At 51.6% G+C, this 9,495-nt stretch overlaps 1 protein-coding gene across 1 annotated transcript; it reads right to left on the reverse strand.

Moving 5' to 3' along the window:
- Nucleotides 1–4,818: 4,818 nt before the first annotated feature.
- Ube2s (ubiquitin conjugating enzyme E2 S) lies at nucleotides 4,819–8,982 on the reverse strand. Its single transcript, XM_027430681.2, has 4 exons — nucleotides 8,773–8,982; nucleotides 7,839–7,986; nucleotides 6,785–6,975; nucleotides 4,819–5,289 (listed from the first exon to the last, which is right to left on the reverse strand). The coding sequence occupies exons 1-4, from the start codon at nucleotides 8,773–8,775 to the stop codon at nucleotides 4,966–4,968; spliced, it is 666 nt and encodes a 221-aa protein (XP_027286482.1). The 5' UTR covers nucleotides 8,776–8,982; the 3' UTR covers nucleotides 4,819–4,965.
- Between the last annotated feature and the right edge of the window lie 513 nt (nucleotides 8,983–9,495).

Below are 9,495 nucleotides of genomic sequence, written 5' to 3' on the forward strand. Positions count from 1 at the left end.
CCAGGCTGGCCTCGAACTCACAGAGACCCACCTGCCTCTGCCTCCCGAGTGCTGGGATTAAAGTTGTGCACCACCAATGCCTGGCTCCAGTTCCTCTCTTAAGACTACTTTTTGGGGGCTGGAAAGATGGCTCAGTGGTTAAGAGCACTGCTTGTTCTTCCAAGGGTCCTGAGTTCAATTCCCAGCAACCACATGGTAGCTCCCAACCATCTGTAATGAGATCTGGTGCCCTCCTCTGGCCTGTAGGCAACATGCAGACAGAACACTGTACACATAATAAATAAATAAATCTTTTAAAAAAAGACTATGATTTTTTTTTTAAAAGGACTGAGGCAGAGGCAGGCAGATCTCTGTGAGTTTGAGACCAGCCTGGTCTACAGAGCTAGTTCTAGGACAGCCAAGGCTACAAAAGAAACCCTGTCTCAAGCCGGGCGTTGGTGGCGCACACCTTTAATCCCAGCACTGGGGAGGCAGAGGCAGGAGGATCTCTGTGAGTTCGAGACCAGCCTGGTCTACAAGAGCTAGTTCCAGGCCAGCCTCCAAAAGGCACAGAGAAACCCTGTCTTGAAAAACAAATAAAATAAAATAAAAAGAAACCCTGTCTCAAAAATATCAAACTAAAAAATCCAAGCAAACAAAATAACTTAGATCTGCCTGCCTCTGCCTCCTGCATCAGAATGGGGGTCTGGTACAGAGAGCCATTCATCTTGGGAAATGGGGTGCAGCTTGAAAGGAGCCACCCTGAGTGCTGGGATTAAAGGTGTGCACCACCACTGCCCAGCAGTTTTTGCATTTTTGAATGGGTCCTGTTCATGTGGTGTTTGCACCTTTCCTTTGGGCAGAAGCAGCAGCATGCCATGTATATAACACATGCTGCTTTTCTTTTTCTGTTTGGTTTGTTTTGATTTAACATAGTCTTCATACTGGAAAGAGAGGCAGGAGGGGGTCTGGAGGCTGTTCTTGCAGAGGCCCCAGTGTAGGGAGACACCCTGGCCCCGCCCAATAGTCCTGGGGCAGGTACCAGGTGGACCGGGGACTCGTCCATAAGGGCGTGGTGAAGGAAAGCCGGGGTGACGGAAGGGAGCTTCTTAAGGGGCTGCACGTGGGGACCCTGGCCCTTTTTGTTCTGGCCGCGCTTGCTGGGTTCGGTAACCTAGCTCTGGCCTGTGTTTTGCCCTGGTGTTTTCTTGAATAAAGAGACCTTAATCATAACAGGTGGCACCCAACGTGGGGTTTGATACCTAGTAGCCATAGATCTCACAACCATCCGTAAATCCAGGCCAAGAGGATCTGACACTCTCTTCTGGCTCCTGAAGGCATCAGGCAAAAAAAGTGGTGCACAGACCTACATGCAGGCAAAGGACCAGTAACTTTCTCTTTTTTCCCTTCGAGACAGGGTTTCTCTGTGTAGCCTTGGCTGTCCTGGAACTCACAGAGATCCTCCTGCCTCTGCCTCCAGAGTGCTAGTTAATTAAAGGTGTGTGCTGCCACCACAAGGCACCAAAGACATTTTTAAACAGTACATTAAAAGGCATCAATGTCTTCTCTCCTGCTCTCCCTTCCTCTCTCCTTGAAACAATCTATGATCTGTGGCTTTGTCATCCAGGCCTTCCACTTGAGATTCTCTTGTTATCAACGTCTTGAATTTTGAATTCTGGGATTAAAGGTCTGTGTACCATTACAGTGGAATTTATTTATTTGGTTTTTCGAGACAGGGTTTCTCTGTGTAGCTTTGGAGCCTATCCTGGCACTCGCTCTGGAGACCAGGCTGGCCTTGAACTTAGAGATCCGCCTGCCTCTGCCTGCCAAGTGCTGGGACTAAAGGCGTGCGCCACCAATGCCCAGCTACAGAGAAATTTATAATTTATTTATTTATTTTGAGACAGGGTTTCTCTGTGTAACAGTACTGGCTGTCCTGGAATTTGATTTGTAGACCAGGTTGGCCTCGAACTCACAGAAATCTGCCTGCCTCTGCCTCCCAAGTGCTGGGATCAAAGGTGTGCGCCACCACTGCCTGGCTGTTTATACCTTTTAATAAACAATGAAGTTGGGGGAAGTGGCACATGCCTATAATCCCAGCACTTGGGAAGCCAAGGTAAAATGACTGTCGTAGTTTGAAGCCAGCCTGGACTACCAAGTGAGCCTCTGTCTTCAACAAACAACTCAAAAAAACGTAACATCTATGATGTAATTAATACCAAGATAAAGGAATTGAGACTGACCTGAGCACAGTGCTTCCAGTCCTGAAGAGACAGAGACAGGATGGATGCTGTGAGCTTCAGGCTGGTAGGGCTCTGTGTCTGAAAAAACCAACCAACCAAACCAACCAAAGGAAAGAAATGGAAGACTACTCCAATAGTCACAATGGACTTATCTATAAACAGTACCATGAGTTGAGTGGGAATAGTTTGTGTTCTTTTGTGGATTATTTTTATTTATAATCTCATTCATTTTATATATGTGTGTCTCCATGTATGCCTGTGCACTATGTGTATACCTAGTGCCTGCAAAGTGAAATGGCATTCATACCCTGGAAGGGGAGCCAGAGATGCTTGTGAGCTGCCACGTGGGTGCTGGGAATTAAACCTGGATCCTCTGGAAGAGCAGCCAGTGCTCTAGATGCCTCTCAGGTCGACTGTTGTGACTTTGATGCCTTAGTTACATATGCTTTGAAAAATTATTGCATTTGCTGGGTGGTTGTGGTGCACACCTTTGATCCCAATATTTACGAGGCAGAAGCAAGCAGATCTCTTAAGTTTGAGCATAGCCAGGGCTAGAGTACCCTGTTTTGAAAAGCCCCCCAAAATATTGCATTTATTTGTATATGTGTGTGGAAGGAGAGGGCAACTTACTGGAGTCAGTTTTCTCCATCACAAGGGTCCTGGGGAATACAACTTGGTCAGGCTTGGTGACAAGTGCCTATTCTAGCTGAACCAACAACTTGCTGGCCCCAGATATGTGTATTTGCTTATATCTTGAGCCTCCTGAGAACTGGGATTACAGGCCTATAGGACCACATCCCATTTTATGCAGTACTGGGGACTGAAACTAGGGTTTTTCGAATGATAGCTCTCTATTATCTTACAGCTCTTTTTTTTTTTTTTTTTTTTTTTTTTTTGAGACAAACTTGCTCTGTAGACCAGGCTGGCCTCGAACTCAGAGATCCTCCTGCCTCTGCCTCCCCAGTGCTGGGACTATAAAGGTGTGTGTTACCACCGCCCAGCTGATTCACTTATTTTTTGTTGTTGTTTGAGACAGGGTTTCTCTGTGTAACGGTCCTGGCACCATCGTTGTGCATGCCTTTAATCCCAGCACTCGACAGGCAGAGGCAGGTGGATCTCTGTGAGTTCGAGGCCAGCCTGGTCTCCAGAGCAAGTGCCAGGATAGGCTCCAAAGTTACAGAGAAACCCTGTCTCGGGGGGCGGGGGGTGAAGCGTGCACCACTAACGCCCAGCCATCACTTATTTTCATGTATACTATCTACATTTATTTTTCTTGTGGTGCTGACTGGGGATTGAACCCAGGGCCTTGAGTATGCTAGGCAAGTGGGTTTTTTTTTTCCCCTCTTGATACAGTCTCACCATGTATGTAACCTGGAATTCAGGTTGGTCTCAAACTCAGAGTCTTGCCTGCTTATGTTTCCCTGGCACTGGGATTTAAAGTGTAATGTCACTATGTCTGGCTCTTTTCCTTGGTGTTACATTTTTGCTTGTTTTGTTTTTTGAGACAGGGTTTCTCTGTGTAAAGGCCCTGGCAGTCCTGGAACTCTGTCTGTAGACCTCAAACTCACAGAGATCCGCCTGCCTCTGTCTCTTGAGTGCTGGGATTAAAGGCATGCAACACCAAGGCCCTTTGAGACATGATTTTGCAAGAGTGCCCAGGATGCTTTTGAACTTACTCTGTAGGCCAGCATGGTCTTGAACGTGAGCATCTTCCTGTCCTAGCCTCCAGAGTAGCTGAGATCACAAGCCTGGTCCACTAGGCCCAGCCTTTTATCTATTATTATTTTTTGAGACAAGGTTTCTTTATGTAGCTCTTGATGTCATTGAGCTTAATATATAGCACCGTCACACCTCTTCAGTCTTTTAATTTTTTTGTTTGGTTTTTCAGATAGGGTTTCTCTGTATAGCCCTGGCTGTCCTGGAACTTAATCTGTAGGTAATGCTGGCCTTGAACTCAGAGATCTGCCTGCCTGTCTCCCAAGTTCTGTGAGTAAAGGCATGCATCCCCACCACCACGCAGCAAGCCTTTTTGAAAAAAGATGTATTTACTTATTATGTATACAGTGTTCTGTCATTGTGCATGTCTGCAAGTTAGAGGGCACCAGATCTCATAACGGATGGTTGTGAGCCACCATGTGGTTGCTGGGAATTGAACTTAGGACCTCTGGAAGAGCAGTCAGTGCTCTTAATCTCTGAGCTGTGTCTCCAACTCCCCGGCTCCCCGAGCAAGCCTTTGACTTTTAAAAAGTATTGTATGCGTGTAGATTCTGTTACTCCAGTTCTAGGGGATCTAATAGTTTCATCTGACCTCCTCAGACATGACGAATCTATCTGCTGTGCAAACAAATGCAGTCACAGCATTTACACACATAAAATAAAAATAACTGCTCTACAAGAGCTGCTTCCCAACAGGATTATTCAACTCAGGTTCCCGCTCCAGTTTATATTCTAAATCCCATTCCACAGAGTAAAGGTGACTCCAACCCTAACTCAGAGAGACAGCTCTGGTGGCTTTGTAAGGACGGGCAGAATAAGAATGCCAGCTGCTCAAAGTCACAATATAGGAAGAAGTTATAGACACCTTCAGGCACAGAAATTGCTTTTCCAACTTTTATTTAGAAAACCAAATCCAGGTTCTGGTGCCCTCCCCTGTTCCCTCCCCCACCCCAGCCATAATTTAAATAACTTAGAGACAGAGTGGGCGGTGGGCGGGGACGGAGCAGAGGGAGGAAGGGAGAGCCCACTACAGGCGTCTGAGCGCCCGCTTCTTGTCCAGCTTCTTCTTGGCTGCCAGCTTCTTGTCGCGCTCGCCTGCGTGTTTCTTGGCCATGGGACCCTCAGCTCCTCCCAGGCCTCCTGGAGTCATAGGGTCAGTGGAGGAGGCTGCAGCCCCACTTCCCCGGGCAGCCTCAGCCCTCCCGCTGCTGGAGCCACCAGCACCCCCATGGATCTCTGTGAGCAGACGGGCCCGGGCAGCATACTCTTCATAGTTCTCCAAAAGCAGGCGGCCTGCCTCCTCATTGAGCGCAGACTCTGGGTTAGGGTGGATCAGCAGGCACTTGATGGTCTGTGGGGAAAGGGCCCAGTGTCAGGGGGTGCTGTCCACACTTATGGCCTCCACAAATCATCTCTCTCAAGACCAGAACCAGCCTACTAGCATTCTTATGCATGTCAGCACCACAGGCTGTTTTCCTGTTGCTACAAACATTTCAAGGGACCACTGCCTTGGCAAATACAGCCTGATGTTGCCAGAGGCCCTTCCGTCAGGAGACCATTGTCAGCCCCAGACAATTTTCTGGTAGCTAATGTAGCTTTGACCTTGCCTCTACAGGTGAGCATGAGTTCAGAGGTAGTAACTGGGACTAAGGGCATCTAGGATTGGAGAACTCATTTGGTTTTCCATAGTGGTTGGTCACTGGCTTTACCAGGAAGGCCAAGCTGCCAAGTTCAGAGCCATAGGAACAGATTACACCCAAGAGGGAAAAAAACACCAGGCTGACCACAGGCCTTAAGAATTTTGTGTCTATTTAATCCAGTTCAGTCTATCTAAATGTTAGTTCAGAAGGCTCCATAAATAAATGTTAGTCCCGAGTTAGTGATAGCTAACAGGTGCTTCTGTGACACACCCAAGAGTTAGTAGACGTTACTGATGTTGAAAAGGGATGCAGGATTGATCTCCCCCTCAGATCTTACCACTACACATCCAAACTGGAGGCCTGGCCATCCTTGACACAGCTTCCTATCCTAACAGGCTGAGAAGCAGACCCCATAGCCAGAGCTAACAATTCCAGCACTGAGACAGACCAAGCTCAATTGACATGGGGTTGTTTACCTTGGAACTTAATCCTTTCCAGGTGCCCTAAAGGAAACCCCAATTCTCTATCTTCATTACCATCAGCCCCAGAGACTCACTGGAATGGCAGGGGTAAGGAGGCACCAGGCCACCTAACCACTTTAAGTGGCCTTTAGAGACCTTGGAGCTCTGGCCTAGGCCAGGTATCCATCCCGACCCCGACTGACTGGAACTGTGGAACAGCCCTATACACAACACATGCTAAATCAGTGTCTCCTGACCCACACACAACATGCCAGCAGCGGTACTGACAACCAAGCTATCTCCTGACATTACAAAAGGTCGTCCCAGGCAGTGTAATCAACCCCAGCTAAAAACACTACCTCAGGAAAACAATTCTGAATTAGATAGTGGTGATGGCTGCACCAGCAAGGTTAAAGAACAAAACAAAAACCATACAAAAAGACCCTAGAACACCCCCCAACAACATACCACAACAAACCCCATTCTACTTAGTTGAGTAGGGTGGGCATAATCTTGTAAGCCCAGCTTCTGGGGGAGTTTCTTATTCACCCATATGCTTGGAGGATCACAAGTCCAAGGGTAGTTTGGGTTACTGGTGAAATCTATGACACATAAACAAAAAGCCTCTAACCCACACACTACTACCTTCCATGAAACCACCCTATCACACAAACCCACACTGCATGACAGCACTTGGTGCCACAGGGCAACCCTTCCACTACTTTCCAAAAAGGCTTGAACTCACCAGCAGCACATGTCGGATGCCCAGCTCAGCCGTCCAGTCTCTCTTGAGCACGTTGACACAGATCTCACCATTGGCACCCACATTTGGGTGGAAGATCTTCGTCAGGAAATAGCCCTTGGGTGGGGAGGCAGGGAAGTCTTTGCCCAGGAGGAGCTTCATCCGGAACAGACCTCCAGCATAGGGGGTCCCCTCTGGAACAGAGGAGGGAACTAGGTTAGGATTCCTAGCATCCTTCAACATCTCAACACCCAAGTTTCCTTGGCTCTGCCTGAGGAAATTAGGGCAACAAAGAACAGTCTCCCAGGTACTACAGGCACCACCCCTTTATACCTTGACTGTATTATACAGCCCACACATCTGGATATCCATTTTCTTTTCCAAGTGAGTGTCTCAGGCACATGCCAGCTCTTCAAGACAAAAGGACCCAACCCACCAACTTTTCTTGCAAACCATTTCCGAGGCCTTTCCAGATCCTCATGGGATGTGTTGTCATTTACCTCCTTACTTGGGTGGAAAATGGTAATCACTGACGCTCTACACTTACTCAACAGTAGCTGGGCAGATGCCCTCCACACCCCAGCACTATGGACCACACACTTCAAACACCCTGACTTTGTAGGAACTCAGATGAAAAGTGACATCTTATCTCACACAACCGTTTCCCTCACATTGCTGAGTCTTGTTTGCCCTGCAATGCTTCCAGAGCCCAGACACCTGGCAGCTGAATAGCTGTTTCAGATCATCTGTATCACCCGGGGCACTTTCTATCTCTAATTCCTATGCATCCTCAGGGCCCCGCAAAGTCACACTTGACAGCCTTAGCCCAAGCCAAGGCAGACGCTCCATTCCACGCTCAGTGACCAGGGACGTCTCCATATTTTTGTTGTTATCTGCGATGTGCCGGATACTCACGGGCACAACGCTGCGACTGACCTACCCACACTTTGTCACCAGCCACCACCAGAGAGATAGCCTTGAATCCTGTTTGTTCCAGTCACACGACAGAAAAGAAGTGGCCACTGCCTTTGGCGCCCACGCACACGCACACGCCCACCTGGGCCCTCGATGGTGACTTGCAGGTCCGTGAGATCCTCCTCATTGGGGAAGACTTTGATGCCATCCGGAGGGTCGGCCGTCAGCGTTGTCACCTCCTTGTACACGAGGCGGATGATGTGCGGAGGCAGATTCTCTACGTTGGAGTTCTGGGCAAGGGCGAAAAGGGAGAAATGAGCAGCCCGAAATGTCTGGGATTTAAAAAAAAAAAAAAAATCCGGCGGACGGCAGAATCGTAACCTTGCAGGTCCCAGGCTGTCAGTCAGTCAGTCAATCAATCAATCAATCAGTCAATCAGCCAATCAATCAATCATCGCAGGCTAACTAGGCCCTCCCGCAGGGTGCTGCTGCTGCTGCTTCTGGCCGTTGCCCCCGCCCAGGCTGGCGGGCCCACGGATCCGGGAGGCTGCCTGGGAAATGGGCTTCACGTACTCAAAAATGGAAAAAAAAAAAAAAAAAAGAAAAAGAAAAAAGCCTCGCACAGACCGATCGTTGAGACGCGCGTGGGTCCATTAGTGGCGCCAGGTGGGCCTGAGGCCTAGCTTGTGCCCGTTCCCTACTTAGCTGGCAACACCACGCCAGAGAGGAAAAAGAAAAAAAATTAATAAAAAAAAAAAAAAAAACAACGCTGGACGAAGAAATGGCGGCGGGATGTCTGGCTCCCGACAGCATCGAGGGGCGGGCCCGCAAGGGGCCCAGCGCTCCCCAAGGCTCCGAGGCCCGCCCGCCGCCCGCCCGCTCGCATTCCTGCAGCGCCCGCAGGAAGGAGGCCTCAGCGCCGACTCCCCGCCCTGCCGCCTCGGAGAGCACCCAGAATCCGGCAGGGAGCACCCCCAGGACCGGACCGGACGGGACGCAGCCGCCCATCTCTGCCCAGGTCCCCAACCGCCCCGCCAGGCCGGGCCGGGCGAGCCGGGCCTCCCGCGTCCGCTCACCATGACTTCGGCCGACCGGGGGCGGGTCCCCCCGGCCCCCCTTTGCCTGCACTCCTCGAACCGCCGGCCGGGGCGGGGGGCCCAACTGCCGGCCGCTGTGGCCCTAGCGAGGCCCCCCGAGGCCCCGCTCCGCTCCCCCCACCCCCGGACTCAACTCCGACAACCGCTACAGAGGAGCTCGCAACGTTACGCCTGCCCGGCCGCACTGAGCCGGCCGCGCGCCCGGCGCGGCGTTTTTTAGCCGCTCGCGGGCCCGCCCCCCCCGCTCCCCGGCCCCGCCCCCGGCCGTCCCCCCCCCAGCCCCGCCCGCCCCGCCCCGCGCGCCCCGGCGGGCGGACGTCAACGCGCACGCACGTTCCTCTCAGAATGGGGTCGGGAGGGCGCGCGGGAGAAGTTCCAGCCCGGGGCGTGTGGCGCCGAGCCGTCCAATGAGGGCTCACGTCGCCCGAGGAGGCCATTCCCCCCGCGGGGGAGAAGCAAGAGGCTGCAAGCCCAGAGCCCGGAGGAGAACCGGGGGGCGCCGGCCCCGCCCCCTCGGCGGCGACGAGGCCGCTGATTGGGCCGTTTGAATGAGACGCCGCTCCGCCCCTCGGTTCCCCCACCCTCCCCGCCCCCGCCCCGAGCGTGCGCGCGCTTTCTCGCGCTCGCGCTCGCGCCCGCGCGTGCGCGCGCGCGCACTCCGGCCTGGAGGAAGTCGCGCACGCGGCTAACGGTCGGCTCGCC

The sequence above is a fragment of the Cricetulus griseus genome, chromosome 9 (assembly GCF_003668045.3).
Source record: "Cricetulus griseus strain 17A/GY chromosome 9, alternate assembly CriGri-PICRH-1.0, whole genome shotgun sequence".
Lineage (NCBI taxonomy): Eukaryota > Metazoa > Chordata > Mammalia > Rodentia > Cricetidae > Cricetulus > Cricetulus griseus.

What these genes read in the sequence shown, in the direction of transcription:
- Ube2s (XM_027430681.2), bottom strand. An exon ending in AGTCACCATCGAGGGCCCAG is followed by an intron (nt 6,976 to 7,838) that starts GTGGGCGTGTGC and finishes CCTCTGTTCCAG; the next exon opens with AGGGGACCCCCTATGCTGGA. An exon ending in GCATCCGACATGTGCTGCTG is followed by an intron (nt 5,290 to 6,784) that starts GTGAGTTCAAGC and finishes CTTTCCCCACAG; the next exon opens with ACCATCAAGTGCCTGCTGAT.